Source organism: Chiloscyllium plagiosum, chromosome 13 (assembly GCF_004010195.1).
Source record: "Chiloscyllium plagiosum isolate BGI_BamShark_2017 chromosome 13, ASM401019v2, whole genome shotgun sequence".
Classification (NCBI taxonomy): Eukaryota; Metazoa; Chordata; class Chondrichthyes; order Orectolobiformes; family Hemiscylliidae; genus Chiloscyllium; species Chiloscyllium plagiosum.
Genome location: NC_057722.1, coordinates 64,665,777 through 64,683,517, shown reverse-complemented (window position 1 = coordinate 64,683,517; position 17,741 = coordinate 64,665,777). Strand labels below are relative to the sequence as shown.

Genomic DNA, 17,741 nt, shown 5'->3' with positions numbered 1-17,741 from the left:
CACCTATCACATTTCCAACGCCCCTCCCCCAAGTCCCTCCTCCCTACCTTTTATCTTGGCCTGCTGGACAAACTTTCCTCATTCCTGAAGAAGGGCTTATGCCCGAAACGTCGATTCTCCTGTTCCCTGGATGCTGCCTGACCTGCTGCGCTTTTCTAGCAACACATTTTCAGCTCTGATCTCCAGCATCTGCAGACCTCACTTTCTCCTGTTATTAAACTGGAACAAGTGCAAAAGAAATTTACAAGAATGTTGTCAGGTCACAAGAGTCTCATTATAGGAACAGGTTTGACAAGCTAGGACTGTTTTCTTTAGAGCATAGGAGACTGAAGGGGAATCGTATAGAAGTGTATAAGCAGCATGGAAAGAGTGAATGCACTCAGTCTTTTTCCCAGGTTTGGGGAATCAAGGACTAAAGGGCATCAATTTAAGGTTAGCGGGGAAGCAATAAAGGGAACCTGAGGGACAATTTTTTTAGACAGAGGGTTGTACGCACATGGAATGAGCAGAGTCACATACATTAACAACATTTAAAAGACATTTAGATAAATACACAGATAGGAAAGGTTTAGGCTATGTGGGGTCAGCGTGGATAGACATTTGGTCAGCATGGGCCAGTTGGGCTGAAGGGTCTGCCTCCATGCTGTAGAGCTCTATGACTCTATATAGAACTGCACTGAATTTTGCAGCACAGAAATAAACCACTCACCCCACCTAAATTATAAACCAAAATTGCTGGAGGGACTCAGCAGGTCGGGCAGCATCTGTGCAGAGAAAGCAGAGTTAACATTTCAAGTTCATTGACCCTCCTTCATCCTAGCTGATCCACAGTTATGTTCCTCTTCCCATCCTCTCTTTGGATTCCATCAACATGATCTCTTATTCCATTTGCCTTCATTATCTATCTTGCTTCCCCTTAAATACATTTAAACTATCTGCCTCAATTCTTCCCAACAGCAACAAGTTTGACATCTCTCCAGTCTCTAGGTAAAGAAGTTTTATTTTATAATCATTGAAGATGTTTGAGGTTGAAGTAAATTTTTAGTCTCACAGGGATTCAAGAGGAGAACATGGGAAAATGGAGTTAAAGATCAATCTGATTTACAGACTGGCAAAGCGTGCTCAAAGAATACCCTGTCTTCCTTGGGCAGCTTAGGTCCATAGGGACCCTCACCAACTTTTGTAACTGCACCATAGAAAGCATACTACCTGGGTGTATAATGACCTAGTATGGCAACTGCCCTGCCCAGGACCGTAAGAAACTAAAGAAGGTCATGTGCACAGCCCAGACCATTTTGAAAACTAACCTCCCATCCATTGACTCCATTTGCACTTCCCGCTGCCACAGAAAGATAGCCAACATCGTCAAAGACCCCTCCAACCCCGGTAGTGCTCTCCCACAACCTCTTCCGGCCGAAGCTTGAACACATGTGCCAATAGGTTCATCCCTCCATTACTAGACTGATAAATGGATTCTCTAATTTCATGTAATGTTGATCTTGTTAATGTTGATCCTGCCTCATGCACCTCCTGTGCAGTGTAACCTGTATGCCTCACTCTGTATAAGCACTCTGTGATCAGTGTGTCCTTGCTTACTATGTTCGGCTTGTACTGCTCGCAAGCAAAGCTTTTCATTGTACTTAGATACACGTGACTATAGTAAATCAACTCAAAAGATATGAATGGTCTACTCCTGCATGCTATTTCTTATGTTCACCTGGATTCCTTATTGTATTCATTAATGACCATCTTATATTTATGGTCTCTAGTTTTCTTTTTCCCCACGAATGGAAACAAAGATTCTACCTCCTCACTCTCTGACCCTTTAATAACTTTAAGGATCCACAATAGGTCAGCTTTCAGTTTCCCAACCTATTTTTTTTCTCATGATTGGTTAGAAATCTATGATAGTTAAACTGTTACAGTGACATAAAAAGCTAGGAGCGGCATGGGACTTCATTGTAGGTACTCAACAGAATCCAATATCTCCTGGAAAGGTTGAGGGATCGTTTTATAACACTAGTCTCAGGTTTTGACTGGAGTGTTGTGTCCAGTTGTAGCCAGCATACTTCAGGGAAGATGTCAAGTCCTTGGAGAGGGTGCAAAGGAAATTTTCTAGACTTTGATAAAGAATGAGAGTCAGTACGTTTTGCAACATGGACAGAGGCCCTTCAGCACGTCGTGTCCACACTAGTTATCAAGTTTCCATTTATTCTAATGCCATTTGAGACTTGCGTTATATCGGAGAATTAGAAGTCCAGATTATTCTTCTCAGAGCATTGAGATGAAAGAGATTCATTTGAGTTGTTCAATGTTATAAAGGGTTTATTTTAAATAATGAAATGTTTCCAAATACGTAACAGTGAGTAATCAGAGCTAAAAAGATTTTAGGTAATTGAACAAGAACCAGAGAGATGATGGAGATAGTTTATTCTTTCGCAAACTAGGTGTGGTCTGGAATGAGCTGACTTAAAAAGGATTGTGAGTGCAGATTCAGTTGTAACTTGTAAAAGGGAATTGGATAAATATTTGAAAAGGGAAAAATAATGCAGCATCAGAAAGAAATAGCAAATCATTTGTACTTTTAAAAAGCAGCTTTAAAGAGCTGGAACAAGCATGATAGACCAAATGACTTGATATGCTTGCTACCTTGTTCTGTGAAATCCATTTTAAGTCCTTGCATTACAATCTTTATACATGGCAACTTCAGGGCCCAATCTGCATACATAATGGAGAGCTGGCCAGCTTGGAGCAAGTGGCATTGCCGTATCCAATTCAAATTCACAGAATTATTTTCAACACAGGGAGAAGTTATTCAAAGGAGACACCCATATCAAATTGTATTTGGGGAGATTGGGGTGGGAAATAGGTCCCATCCCAACCTCTACTCCATCTTAACTGGTTTGCATCAGTTCTTTGACAGTTAACTCTCTTCATCTTAAAAAGTTAACCTTGACATTGAGCTAATCTAAAAATGAGGAAATTATAACTAAAGTGGGATGATAAGATCGAACCAAAGAGGGCCCCCAGTAATTTGTCAGAAAAACTCATTGTTATCAGTATTTGTACATGTCCAGAGAGTAATTAATCTCTTTTGGATTTTGTCTTTCTCCACCTGACAAGAACTGTTGTTATCAGAAATGTGCCGTACACAAAATCATGGACGTAGGCCAGTGTTTTGTTGATACATGTCATGGCATGGTTGGAGTCCCCTTTGTGTTATTCCACTGGCATGCTTGTTGAGGTAGAAGTGGGAAGATGGATCTGAAGGAGGACAAGATCAATAAATAGCCAGATTGAACAGAACAGTCTGTTTTTAGTTATGAGTTACCTCACAGTAACTTCCTTTTCATTTTAATTTTCATTTCCATTTTTTCATTTCCATTATAATTTCAGAAGGGATGGAGGGCAGTGATCCAGACATGCTGAAGTGTGAGTTCTGTGGGAAAATGGATTATGCTCACAAATTCAGAAGATCAAAGCGTTTCTGTTCTATGTCATGCGCTAAAAGGTAGGAAACTCATATTTCTATGTTTGGCATCTTTCTATGCTCATTATTCTGCTGAAAAGGCTTAGGTTTTTGCAGATTAAAAATTAATTTGGCTTTATGCTGTAAACATATATTTTTATATGTAGCTTTTTTCACAAAATATGTCCACACATGTCCTCTGCTTGTTTAAAAGTAATTAGAGTGGGAAGCTGAGTACTTTTTGCAACATTAACTGCTTAACATGTTCAGGCAACATCCTTTTTTAATTCATTCGCAGGAATTGTTTTCATTCATGGGATGTGGGCATTGCTGGCTAGCCAGTGTTTATTGTCCATCAGCATGTATGGAGAGAAATCAGAGTTAATGTTTCGTATCCAGTGATCTTTTTCAGAACACAGTTCTGAGAGAGGATCACTGGACTTGAAACATTATCTCAAATTTCACTCCACAGATGCTGTCAGATCCGCTGAGCTTTTCTAGAAATTTCTGTTTTTGTGTCTGATTTCCAGTATCCGCACTTCTTTTAGTTTTTATTTATTGACCGTCCTTAGTTTGTCTTGAAAAGGCGATGGTGAGCTGGCTTCTTGAACCACTGCAGTCCATGTGCTCTAGGTAGAATTCATAACTGGGATTTTTTTTTATATTCACTTGTGGAATGTGGGCATTACTAGTTAGGAGGGAATTGAAGAGTCAACTATATTGCTGTCATACTTAGGCCAGACCGGGTAAGGACAACAAATTTCCAACCCCACAGATCATTAGTGAACCAGATGGGATTTTGGACAATCAGCAGGAGCTATATGATCACCAGATCCCTTTCCAGATTATAATTGAATTCACATTTCACCATCTGCCTTGGTAGAATTCAAATCTACCTCCCCCATTAGCCTGGAGTTCTGGTTTGCTAGCCCAGTGACATAACCACTACCTCACTGCCTCTCGTGATGCATTAACGTAGCTGTTAATCTATTTAAAATGAGCAGTGAGAGGACTGTCACATCAAAACATTAGGCAGTCTCTGGTCGTGTTATAATTACGTGGCTGTAATTACGATAGAGTCAATGTAATGACTGAGAACGGCCTTCAGTACTCATTGCTGGTATGGACTTTGTCACTTCTCTCCTAGTGTGATCAATTCTACTTGAATGTCTTCTGTGTGGTTAATCTACTGGCTGTTTTTATCCCCTTGCGACAAGGTGGTTTGGCTAGGATGGGAACCAGATGGAATAGTTTCTGTCCAAAATAAATCTGACTTTCTCATCTTCCAATCTTGAGCCAGCATTCTTAACTGAATTTAACTAGTAAATAATTCTTGACTGCTAGATTAAAAACAGTAAAGTGAGTCAGCAGCATAAATTGAGTAACTGCATCTGACAAGTAGAATTTTGGTGGGGAAGGGGGTTGGGAAGGGTGTGGTTGGTGGGAGGCTTGTGGTGTCTGCTGCTTTGCATTGTTACAAAATACACTGGGTTCTCTTAAGAGATGTTATAACATCAATTACAACTTGCATTGACATAATATTTTGAAAATACCAAAATATTCTAAGGTTCTTCACATGAGATCTTTGTTCAAAATTTGAAACCAAGACATATTGGGACAGGTGATCAAAAATTTGATCGTAGAGGTAGATTTTAAGGAGCATGCTCAAATAGGAGCAAGAGATAGAGTGGTGGAGAGTTTCAGGAAGGCAGTTCTAGAACTTAAGTCCGAGGCAGCTGAAGGCATAGCCAGCCAATGTATGGGAAAATAAGGCATGAGAGTTGAGGCAATGCGGCATTATCGGAGTTTTGCAAGGTTGGCGATAATGGCAAAACTAGGAGATAACCCACTTTTGAGTGTTCACAGCCACAATTTATTGCCAGCTGTCAAGAAAGGATTACATTCCAGCATACTTGAGTGTACTGGAGATCAGCCAGTTTTGCCATTATTGGCTCTTCGCAGAATAAATATTTTTCACATCTGATGCATTTGGTGCTGTGATTGCGATTGTACAGAATGACCCGGAGGGCCTAATTTTCACTTTCGTGTTAGAAGCACGAAACTGTGGAAATTCTCACGATCCCAACAAGTAGTAAGTACCACTGATCTTGGAAATTTGATTCTGTGTACTGATGCTATTAATGGGCATTGAGTGAGTCAGCCGCAGAGACTTTGGGTATAAAAATGGGTTTTGTGAAAGGACTTTATCCGAGCTGTAAAAGAAATTAAACCAGAAACAATCCTCCAGGCCTCATCTCTCACACCTCTTTCCCGATTCAGTGCTCTTGCTCTTGCTCTATCCATACCAACTCATGCCACCTTGTACCATGCTTCTCAATCCACCACCATGACCTTTTATAACCACTATAGTTCCCTGCGCCTACCTATACATTCAACAGGTCTTTTTAACTCAGATTCCTCAAACACTTGTTTTGCTGTTACACCATCCATGATAATACACCCATTACTAGCAATGGGCAGACTTAAGAGTACTTCTGAAAGGAAATGAAGTGAAGTTGAATGTGCCCATTGCAGACATTTTAAAAAACTCATTAATAAACACCCTGTCATTACGTTCAAATCCCATCAAGTGTTAATTCTTTATAGACACACACACTCACTCACTCACTCACTTCATGGTCGGGTCAATCAAACCTATACATGACTATACAAACCCCATGATGCTGGATTGTGAAATCAGCTATGCTGGGTTAATCCTATAATGGTAACCAGCAGGCTTATATCAACAGACAGTTGTAAGCAGTGGCAGCAGGCAGGTTTTAAAAAAAAAAGAATTAAGGAGCTTGGTCTTGATCATTTGGAAGTTTCACTTTTTATGCATACTCACATCTATTTTAGCAATTGGAAAAGGTAGTTTACTTCTCTCGAAGAAGTCCTTGGCCCTAATCAAAAAGGTCTGTTATGTCTATGAATGGGTGTCCTACCTGTCCAAATGACTCCAGCAGCTTCCATTGTCCTCCTGACCCTGATGAAAATGATGGATGCCAAGTTCAGAGGTGAAACTTTTAGAATCAAATTTCTGGCCCATTTTCATTAAGTCAGAGACCCCTTCATTTTCATAAAACTTTTGTCCAAAATTCAGATACAGATTATTTGTTCCAGCTGGCCAATGCCAGAGTTGGCATTCCAAACAAAACTGCCTCCCAGCTAACTTGATTCAACCCAATCCACATGGCTTTCTAACCTTCTACCTCATACTTAAATAGTGTTGACTTTCATGCTCGTTATTGAACTAGTGACTTGTTTGAATGCTATTGACTTTTTAGTAACAAATCCACTTTCCCTGACTAAAATGACAGAAATGGATCTGTATCTATCATCGATTTAAAAAAAAAAGACGTCATGATCTGTAGAACAAACTCCAACCAGCTCCACAAGATACCTGCTTTGAGGAAAAGGCAACCTGATATGAGTGTTAGAGCTCATGCTTTACATAAAGCACTCCAACTTAAGGGGCAGCATGGTGGCTCAGTGGTTAGCACTGCTGCCTCACAGCGCCAGGGACCCAGTTTCAATTCCACGTTCAAGCGACTGTGTAGAGTTTGCACATTTTCCCCGTGTCTGCATGGGTTTCTTCCAGGCGCTCCGGTTTCCTCTCACAATCCAAAGAAGTGGAGGTTAGGGTAGATTGGCCATGCTAAATTACCCATAATGTTCAGAGGTGTGTACGTTTGGTGCATTAGGGGTAAATATAGGATAATAGGGTAGGAAAATGGGTCTGGGTGGATCACTCTTCGGAGGGTCAGTGAGGACTTATTGTGCCAAAGGGCCTGTTTCCACACTGTAGAGATTCTATGATTCAGTGCAGCAATACAGCACAGATTGTTATCTGGTGTACTCGGCTTGGCACTGTGTGAACCTCCCAACCTTCAACGCCGGCCTCGTCCTCAAACCCATCCTCAAGCCCAAGCCAACCATATCCCAAGTCTCAACCAAACCTCAAATCTGACCACATCCCCCTCATCTGTTCTCAATGCAAACTCAACATCAACACCATCCACAAATAACAAATGCAGTCTCAACCCCATATTTTTACAAATAAATGTATCTGATTCTCAAACATGTACTTACCTTTATAAATATACAGTTATAATAATTTCTATAGATTATTTGTAAGCAGGTTGTACAGCTGCAACTTGATATGAATCATTGTTAAATTCTGAAATGATGACTTTGTGTAAGCATGCACCATAGAAACCTGGCATTCGATCCATTTTGCCTGTGCAAGCTCTTTGTAAGAACTATCCAATGAGTACCAGATTCTGCTTTACTCCATAGCTCTGAATCTTTTTTTCCTTTTTAAAACATATAACAAATTTTCTTCTGGAAACTGTTGCTGAAACTGCTTCCAATCTCCCTTCCTGGCGGTGGGTTCAATTTCATTAAGTAAAGAATTGTCCTCGTCTTCCCTCTGCTTCTTTTACCTATCGTCTTAAATCAGTGGACTCTGGTTACTGTTTCTCCTGTCAAGGGAATCAATTTTCTTTTGATGTTCATTTACGTTAAACATGAGCCAGACAAAGTGAGAAAGAGCGACACTGACAAAATTGAACTTTAAGATTGCTGTGGGTTTGACACAGCAGCCACTTTAGAGAGACTGGTGAGCGTTATTTAAGTTTTATTTATACAATTTTTCTGTTATAGTCAGTGATTTATTTTATTTTGCAAGTTATTTCAGCTGGGAATGCACTGTGCTGCCCTTGTATGGTGCAGTATTTCAACTTGGACTCTGTTTTCTCTGAACATGAAAATGCACAACAGAATCTAACTTCACCTTCAACATTAATTCCTTTGAGAACCCTTCAATCAAATAAAGTCGCTTTACTTAAAGTCATGATTTTCAGAGATATAATCACAATTTTGTGAGGACTATCCATGTTCTATTAAATCTACATTTAACCTTCTCTGGTCCAAGAAAAACAACCCTGGATTAATTGAGAAAGGTTGTACAAAAACCATAATAACAAAAAACAGCACAATAGTGGCCTAGATATTGCCAACAGGGTTGGAGACTATATTTCTGACCCCAATTGTTTTAAAATTTACCCACTTACCTTTAGATAGCTCTTGCTTTGGAGATTCCTGGATAGGATTCTCCTGTTACGAGCCTGTCCAGGAATCTATGAACCCAGCAGCGACTATGGTATTCATATAAGTGACACTCCCCTTTAACAGCAGTCAGCACACTGTGTTCTAGGACTTCAAAGTCTAACAACTCAGCCGGCCACTTTACACACTAGCTACTGTGAAAAGGTAAGTATGTAAGGTAAGTGAGGGGGTTGGAATGCCAGGTGGGTGAAGTGCCAACTGGGTGAGGTGCATAGGATTCCAGGTAGGTAAGGTGCCAGCTAAGTGAATGGGTGTTTCAGGTGGCTATGGGGTAGTATCGGGGGTTTGGATTGTCAGGATGGCAGTCAATTTAGGTGACTGAGGGTTAGATGTTTGTTCAGTGTGGAGGTGTGTTGGGCCATGTCAAATCCAGCAAGGTGGGGATGGGTCCAGTCAAGGGGCACCTGGGATTGAGGGGTGTGTATGGTGTGTTAAGTATGGAGTGGTGCAGGGTGGCATCAGGGTTGGGGAGGTGGTGATGTACCTGGTGAGGTGAGACTGGTGGTGTTATCAGATTGGGATGGCAAGTTTATGTGTTGAGTCCAACAAAGTCAGATTGGGGGAGAGTTTTCAGGGGTTTAATGGGATTGAGGGGTGTCAGTAGCAAGTCAGGGGTTCCATTAATAGTTACCCTGGAGTTTTTATAAACCTAAACAATTTCCTGGGTAACTATTAAGTTTAATGAAGTTGAAAGCCTCCAATGTTTCTGATTTTAAGGGTTTTTTCAGATGGTTTGAGTCCTAGGGAATTTGCCTGTTAGACGTTTAAATTTCCTGAACAATGGTCATGGAGTCAGCTACATTAGGGTTTCCACATAGTCTCTAAGCATGACACCAGTCCATGGTGCCCTGACTACCTGACCATCAGAATGCCTGGGCCAATGACTCACCAGCATTCTCAACGGGGAGAACTGTTACTCAGAAACCTAGAGACACCAATGAAGTGAAGTTGCACTATTGGAGAAAGGTGTGCATTTATAAAGCACCCTTCATTACATTGGGATGCCCAAAAGCACTTTGCGGTCAACTGAGTACTTCTGAACTGTCTGGAGGCTTTCAACTCTCTTAAGTTTAATAGTTACCCAGGAAATTATATAGTTTATAAAAACTCCTGGATAATTATTAAATGGAACCCCTGACTTGCCAATAGGAAACACAACAGACAATTTTGCCCAGCAAGCTACCACCAAACAGTTATATGATAATGACTAGATAATCTATTTTAATGACATTGGTTGATGGACAAATATTGGTCAGGACCTAGGAGAATTTTTCTTGTTATGAAATTTTTTAAGTCTAGCTCTGTTTAATATCTCATTTGAAAGTGGTCATCTCTGATGGTGCAACATTCTCTGCACTGGGAAGTGTTAGCCTAGATTATGTTCTCAAATCTCTGGACTGAGACTTGCACTCACAACCTGCTGACAGAGTGGCAAGAGTACTGCTAAACTCAGGCACGGCTGACCCAGGCTCGACCAAATGAAGGCTCTGCCTTTATTGAAATGACAGGTAAGTTCAATAGGACTGTGTTCATATGGCACTGGCTCCCAACAATGATGTCATTGAATAAGAAGATTGTATGACTGATTCACCAAATTTCCACAGGTATTGAGGCTTCATTTGCCACAAGTTAAAAGAAGATTTTCAGATAACTATGTAAGAAGCAGGAGCAATTCAGTTCCTTGAGCCAGTTCAGCCATTTACTCTGATCATGGCTGATCTCATTTTGGCTTCAATTCCACTTTCCTGTTTGCTGTCTATAACCCTTCAACTCACTAATTAATTTAAAAACTGTCTATCTCCTTCTTAAATTTATTCAGGATCCTCACATCCACTGCACCCTGCGGTAGTGAATTCCTCAGATTCATAATCTTTTCAAAGAAGAATTTCCTCCTCATCTCTGTTTTAATCTGCAACTCCTTAGTCATAGACTAGACCTCTCATTCTAATTTGCCCAATAAGGGGGAGCATCAGATCTACTTCACCTTTATCAATCATTTTAAGCATTTCATATATCTTAATTAGATCTCCTGTCATTCTTTCAATCAGTAGTGATGATACGCTTATACTGTTCAATCTCCCCAAACAAGACGAGCCTTTCATCTCTAAAATTAATCTCCTAAAACCTCCTGAAATGCTGCCAATGTAATTACATTGTTCTTCAAGAGGACCAAATCTGTGTGCAGTACTCCAGAGGCTGTCACACTTATGCCTTGCACAGTTGCAACATTTCTCTCCCTTTATGCTTCATTACTTTGGCAATAAAGGACAAACGATTACTCAGCAAAATGTCATTGCATGACTTATCAAAAATGCTTTTTGTTTTGAAAGTGATGATATGCACAATCACTGGAAAGTCATTCTGACTTGGTGTAGTACTAGAGGAGCTGTGTTCCTTTCTAGAATGTACAACAATAGAGCACACTCAGTGTTGCTATTTTGCATGCTGAATGGCCTCTGTGTCATTCCAACTTTTAATATTGCAAGAAACTAACTGTGAGGCTGACTGCAGGAATTAAACAAACTTTCACTAGTTACTTAAATAGCTTATTGCCTAGGACAAAGGAAAATAGTTCCTCATTTGGCATTGCTGATTGCTCCCAGGCATGATATACTGTTTCCAAAGTTGTGCATGACATCTCCAACCTGACCCAGAACTGTCAGGTTTAATAGTTCGTCATCCAAAATATTGCCAGAAGATGTGATGAAAGTGATCTGTATCAGATTGGCAAATCTGCCAAGCCTTCTCATGTGCACAAAACCTTGAAAAATTTCCAAACATTTCGTTTGAAGCTCTCTGGGGAGAAAATCGATAGGGTTCAAAGTAAATGATGATGGCGTTCTTTCCATTTGGCAACTGAGCTCAGAGTGTACAGTCAAGCAGTGAGAACAGTACTTGTGTGTATATTATTAATTCTCTGCCAAGTCAAACTGGATTGTTCTGCATAAGGACCATTACAAACTGAAAAAAACTGAACACTATGATCTGAAATATGTGTACAAAGATAGGCCTTGGAATTTCTGAGTCTTTGCAAGCTGCTAACTTTGAGAGTTGTATTTTCAATAAAGTTTATAGGATGATTGCCAACCCCAGACTTGGAGCAATGTATCATATCAAAAGGGCTCAAACATTGATGTAAGCATTGTGTTCAAATGATACAAGTCTGTGGCAAACTACTGAGTTCCTTGAAAATGTGAATGTCTTTAGAAAAAGAAGCCCTGTAAAATCACTAAGAGGCAAGCGTGGAATACTTAATGATAAGAAGCAAGAGTATGTTATTTAAGGAAAATGTACAGTCCCAGTTATATCATAGATGAATGTTGTTTGTACAGTCCCCTAAGATTGCTCAGCTCCTTCAGTTTTGCCTCTTGTTAATCCCCTACACTTTTTGCCCCACCATTGATGGCCATTTCTTCAGCTGTATAGGGGTCTTAAGTCCCCAAATTCCCTCAATAAAGCAACCCTCTATGTTTGCTTCTTTGAAGACCTAATTTTTCGACTTAATGCCTTCTTAAATCAAAACAGAAAATGTGGAGGAACTCGGCAGGTCAGGTAGCATCCATGGAGAGAGAAACAGAGTTCAGGGTGGAACTTAATGCCACTCCATTGTTGAGTTTGGAGATGGTTGGGGCCATTTAATTGGTGAGGGGAGTGTGGATGGACGCCATGCCAAAATTTCACACTTGCCAAATTAAGTCTGGGGCAAGAAGCTCAAGGGCAGTTTTCCAATTGGTATGCTAATTGGGAGGGGGATGGGGAGGGGTTTACAGCAGTGGGCAGAGTACTTGTCATGCAGGAGCCTGAAAAGGGAATGTCGTCCAATTTGCCTGAGGATGTCTGACAAGGGAGTCCATTAGTTGAAGGCATTCAGTGCCTGTCTGAGGGACCTGGTATTTGGAGAGGGAGAGGTCCCATTAAAAGCCACCCCCATACCCTGGTTTTTTATCCTTTTTCCCTCTCCCACCTTCTCCTGCAGATCTCACCACGTGACTCTTATGCTGCCTCCAGTCAGCTTTGACCTCGTGACTTTCATTGATCCTGTACCTTTGGTGGGTATATGCAGACAGCTGCCACCATTCCCAATGGCACAAATGGAGAATGGAGAGCCTCTGAATGACTGGCAGTTCTTGGGACGGGGAAGTAAGATTTCTCTCCCATTATCTTTGAGCCTGAGAAATGCCCAACAGTGACTGCTTAAGACACCTTTCAAAATGTCCATATTACAGAGGAGGAAGTGCTGGATGTCTTGAAACACATAAAGGTGGGTAAATCCCCAGGACCTGATCAGGTGTAACCTAGAACTCTGTGGGAAGCTAGAGAAGTGATTGCTGGGCATCTTGCTGAGATATTTATATCATCAATAGTCATAGGTGAGGTGCCGGAAGATTGGAGGCTGGCTAACGTGGTGCCATTGTTTAAGAAGGGCGGTAAAGACATGCCAGGGAACTATAGACCAGCGAGCTTTACGTCAGTGGTGGGCAAGTTGTTGGAGTGAATCCTGAGGGACAGGATGTACATGTATTGAGAAAGGCAAGGACTGATTAGGGATAGTCAACATGGCAGTGCGTGGGAAATCATGTCTCACAAACTTGATTGAGTTTTTTGAAGAAGTAACAAAGAGGATTGATAAGGGCAGAGCGCTAGATGTGATCTATATGGACTTCAGTAAGGCATTCGACAAGATTCCCCATAAGAGACTGGTTGGCAAGATTGGATCTCACGGAATACAGGGAGAACTAGCCATTTGGTACAGAACTGGCTCAAAGGTAGAAGACATTTGGTGGCTGGGGAGGGTTGTTTTTCAGACTGGAGGCCTGTGACCAGTGGAGTGCCACAAGGATTGGTGCTGCTACCTCTACTTTTTGTCATTTACATAAATGATTTAGATGTGAGCATAAGAGGTACAGTGAGTACATTTGCAGATGACACCAAAATTGGAGGTGTAGTGGACAGCAAAGAAGGTTACCTCAGATTACAACAGGATCTTGACCAGATGGGCCAATGGTCTGAGAAGTGGCAAATGGAGTTTAATTCAGATAAATGCGAGGTGCTGCATTTTGGAAAAACAAATCTTAGCAGGACTTAATGGTAAGGTCCTGCTGAACAAAGAGACCTTGGCGTGCAGGTTAATAGCTCCTTGAAAGTGGAGTCGCAGGTAGATAGGATAGTGAAGAAGGTGTTTGGTATGCTTTCTTTTATTGGTCAGAGTATTGAGTACAGGAGTTGGGAAGTCATGTTGCAGCCGCACAGGACATTGGTTAGGCCACTGTTGGAATATTGCGTGCAATTCTGGTCTCCTTCCTATCAGAAAGATGTTGTGAAACTTGAAAGGGTTCAGAAAAGATTTACAAGGATGTTGCCAGGGTTGGAGGATTTGAGCTAAAGGGTGAGGCTGAACAGGCTGGGGCTGTTTTCCCTGGAGTGTCGGAGGCTGAGGGGTGACCTTATAGCAGTTTACAAAATTATGAGGGGCTTGGATAGGATAAATAGACAAAGTCTTTTCCCTGGGGTCAGGGAGTCCAGAACTAGAGGGCATAGGTTTAGGGCGAGAGGGGAAAGATATAAAAGAGACCTAAGGGACAACCTTTTCACACAGAGGGTGGTACATGTATGGAATGAGCTGCCAGAGGAAGTGGTGGAGGCTGGTACAATTGCAACATTTAAGAGGCATCTGGATGGGTATATGAATAGGAAGGGTTTGGAGGGATATGGACCAGGTGCTAACAGGTGGGACTAGATTGGGTTGGGATATCTGGTCGGCATGGACGGGTTGGACTGAGGGGTCTGTTTCCATGCTGTACGTCTCTGACTCAATGACTCTAGTCAGCACTTACTGTGGGGCAACCCCATCAGAGGTGACTTGGAGCTGTTGCTAACTCTCCAACCAGGTGCCAAGACCCCTGATCCCTGACATTCCAAATTTGTTGGCCAAAAAATGAATGGAAAGAAAATACTCTTCTGGTATTCCCAGCTTCTGTAATCTCTCCATGCAACTGCAGTCCTACATCTCTGATACCTTTCTAGTTACCTCCTGTGCAACCTCTACAAGGCTTGGCATCTTTCCTTTCTTTTGTACTCATTGCCTTTGTTTGTAAAACTGTGGATACCATAAGCATTTTATTAAGATTTTTGTCAACATGTCCTGACACTTGCAAAGATTTGTGTATACCATCAGAGATCTTTTAAAAAATCTCTTCATGGGAAGTGTGTATCATTGACTGAGCCAACATTAATTGCCCTTAACTAGTTGCCCTTGAGAAAATGATATTTAACTGCATAGTTCAACTGCTTCAGCCTTTTGGTGTTTGTAAACCCACAAAGCTGTTGGGGAGCTAGTTCTAAGTTTTGACCAAGCAACACTGAAGGAATGCCAATATGTTTCCAAGTCAGGATTGTGCTCGTCTTTGAGGGGAATTGCAGATGATAGTGTTCCCATGTATCTACTTTCCTTGTCCTTCTGAATGGTAGTGCTTGTGGGTTTAGAAAGTGCTGCTTAAGGAACCTTGGTAAACGTCTTTTCTCTCGCATCCCCTTAAGGGAGTGCGTTGACCTCCTCAATTAAAAAGTTCCTCAACAATGTTTACCCTCTGATTTCTAAGGTACAATGTTGGCTGCAGTAAACGAATGGGGCTTTTTAAATCAGACAAGAGCACACGTTGGACAAAGAAAACAGAATCCCATGGGTTTAATCGACGAGGAAGGAGACCCAATACTGTTGAAGGAGCATCAGCCGATCACTTTATGAGACAGGTATAAGAGACATGAATGCAAGATGTGTAGATGCATGACATGATCATTACATTTTCAGGTTAATTCAATTTTATCTCTAGTGTCCTGAATCCAATAAAAATGGGAATCCAAGTTGGACAAGCTGAAGTCAAAGTGTCCTAATGTGTGGTAATGGTGCCATAAAGTTGCGTGAACCTTACCAAGGATGGATATAATGATCACCCCAGTTGAGGTGTGTGTTCTGCTGAGCAAATTCTCTCTTAAAAATTAGGAAATAACTGATGAGTTATTTTCAAGTTCCTGCTAAAATTGGCCATTACCCATTTTAAAATGGTCAACAAAACTCATATCTATTTCTGTTTTCAAAATAAATCAATCTATTAATCAATTTTGTGTCCCCTTCTTAACAGTAGCTCCAATGCCTTTGAAAGTTCCATCCAGCTGAATGGTATTGATAGAAGAATGTAAAGAGTCTCTTGAGGAATGGGCGGAAAATAGCATCTTTCAAGTGATTGCTTATTCATTTTGTTTAATCCCAAATCCAACCAATTTGCTTGAAAGTTAATCATATGGTTTTCTTTCAGGACTTTAGCTGAGGTGGGTGATCATTTCCTCAACAGTGGGGGCAATGTTAGATGGTGTAGTGTTTGGCTCTTAATCCTGAATTGCAGAGTGAATGTTTGTGTGTGCAGAATGAACATATAAATGTGTGTGGCATTTTTGCAGAGTGAACGTGTGTAAATGTGTGTGCTGAGTAAACATGTGTATGGAGTGAATGTATGTGTCCGTGCATGCCTAGACTGAATGTATGTGCGTGAGTGAAATGATCACCCACCTCAGCTAAAGTCCTGAAAGAAAACCATATGATTAACTTTCAAGCAAATTGGTTGGATTTGGGATTAAACAAAATGATCCTGAATTTGAATATTAGGCTAGATTGTCGACTGATTGCACGGTGAAGAATGTATTATTTCAGGAAGGGTAAAGTTTCTGTGTACTAATTGGCCAAGCATTATGTCCAACAGATTTTGCCAAGACAAATAGAACAATGAGATGTTGAAGCAAATCTAAGAAGTGCCTGTCCACAGAAATAATGTCAATACCCAGCAGATGTGGGATCGGATGTATTATAGCCAGTTTTGATTAGAAGACTGATTGAGGTGCCGAGAGACATTGGAAAAGATTTAGAGATGTACAGTGCTCGCTTGATCTGCAAAAATGAGGGGCACAATTTGAATTGCTAAAATGATCAAAGAATACAGATAAGCTAAACTAGGAGAGAAAATGGTGCGATTATAACGATGAATGATCTGGTTAGTTAAATTTCATTTAAAAACAGCTAATTGATATGTAAAATTATTAGAAAAATCAGTTATGCACCAACTTTAGATTCTTTTAGATAGAATTTTAAAGCAGTGTGTCACAACTGGTGTTTGGGAGTCACAGGCAGCTAAGATAGGCAGTGACTGTTCATAAGTAGTTTTAAGATCATTTATGAAGTTTATTATGAAGCAGCGGTTTATATATGGTGCATGAGCTAAAAAGAAAGGAGAAGTATACAGCATGTGATAGTTGAGACTAATTCACTAGTATCAAAGGTTAACGTATCAGACAGTTAGCGCAAAGTTTATTAATCAAAATGTTTTGTGATGGCAGCATTCTGCTCCCTAGCTGAAGTGTTAGAGAACCATTCCCTGGATCTTCCTCCATCTTTTATGGTCTGCTTTCCATCTGATGAGGACTTGTTAGTATACTTTATTTCTAGGGTTTGATGATTTGCCCTACGTCAGTATAATGAATACAAGACAGGTACCCACAGGAAACCCAATTACTAACTTCAATGATCATTTAGTAGCACAGATCTAAAGTACTGCAAGTGATAAAATCATTAACTCCTCCTAGATGCCTGTTAGCTTCACTCCTGTAGAAGAGGCTACAACGACCTCCAACCCATCACTTCCTGAAGAAACGGTTGCTGTTGCCATGACGACGCGCCGCCGGCAGAATGAGCGGGAACGTGAACGGGAAATGCGAGAACAGAGGATGAGAGAGGTGTCAGACTGCAGTGAAACACTACATGTTGACCCAACGATGTGGACAGTTGATCATGTATGGGAGTTCATACACTCTCTACCAGGTGTGTGCCCTGTTCGCCATGGTCACTGTACTTATCTAATTGTCAGCTTGTTTGGGAGGTGGCTTGGGAGATGCATTGGGTGTGGAGTATGTGGGTGTTAGGTTAACATAGACATAGAAGAATACAGAGCAGTACAGGCCTTTTGGCCCTCGATGTTGCGCCGATCCAAGCCCACCTAACCTACACTAGCCCACTATCCTCCATATGCCTATCCAATGCCCGCTTAAATGCCCATAAAGAGGGAGAGTCCACCACCGCTACTGGCAGGGCATTCCA

At 41.1% G+C, this 17,741-nt stretch overlaps 1 protein-coding gene across 2 annotated transcripts in view; it reads left to right on the top strand.

Moving 5' to 3' along the window:
• Positions 1-17,741, top strand: part of phc3 (polyhomeotic homolog 3 (Drosophila)) — a 113,787-nt gene that overhangs the window by 92,329 nt on the left and 3,717 nt on the right. For both annotated transcript variants that reach the window (XM_043702647.1, XM_043702646.1), the window contains 3 exons: positions 3,397-3,511; positions 15,199-15,349; positions 17,231-17,465. In XM_043702647.1, coding sequence (XP_043558582.1) covers positions 3,397-3,511; positions 15,199-15,349; positions 17,231-17,465 — 501 coding nt within the window. The remainder of the gene's footprint in view (positions 1-3,396; positions 3,512-15,198; positions 15,350-17,230; positions 17,466-17,741) is intronic.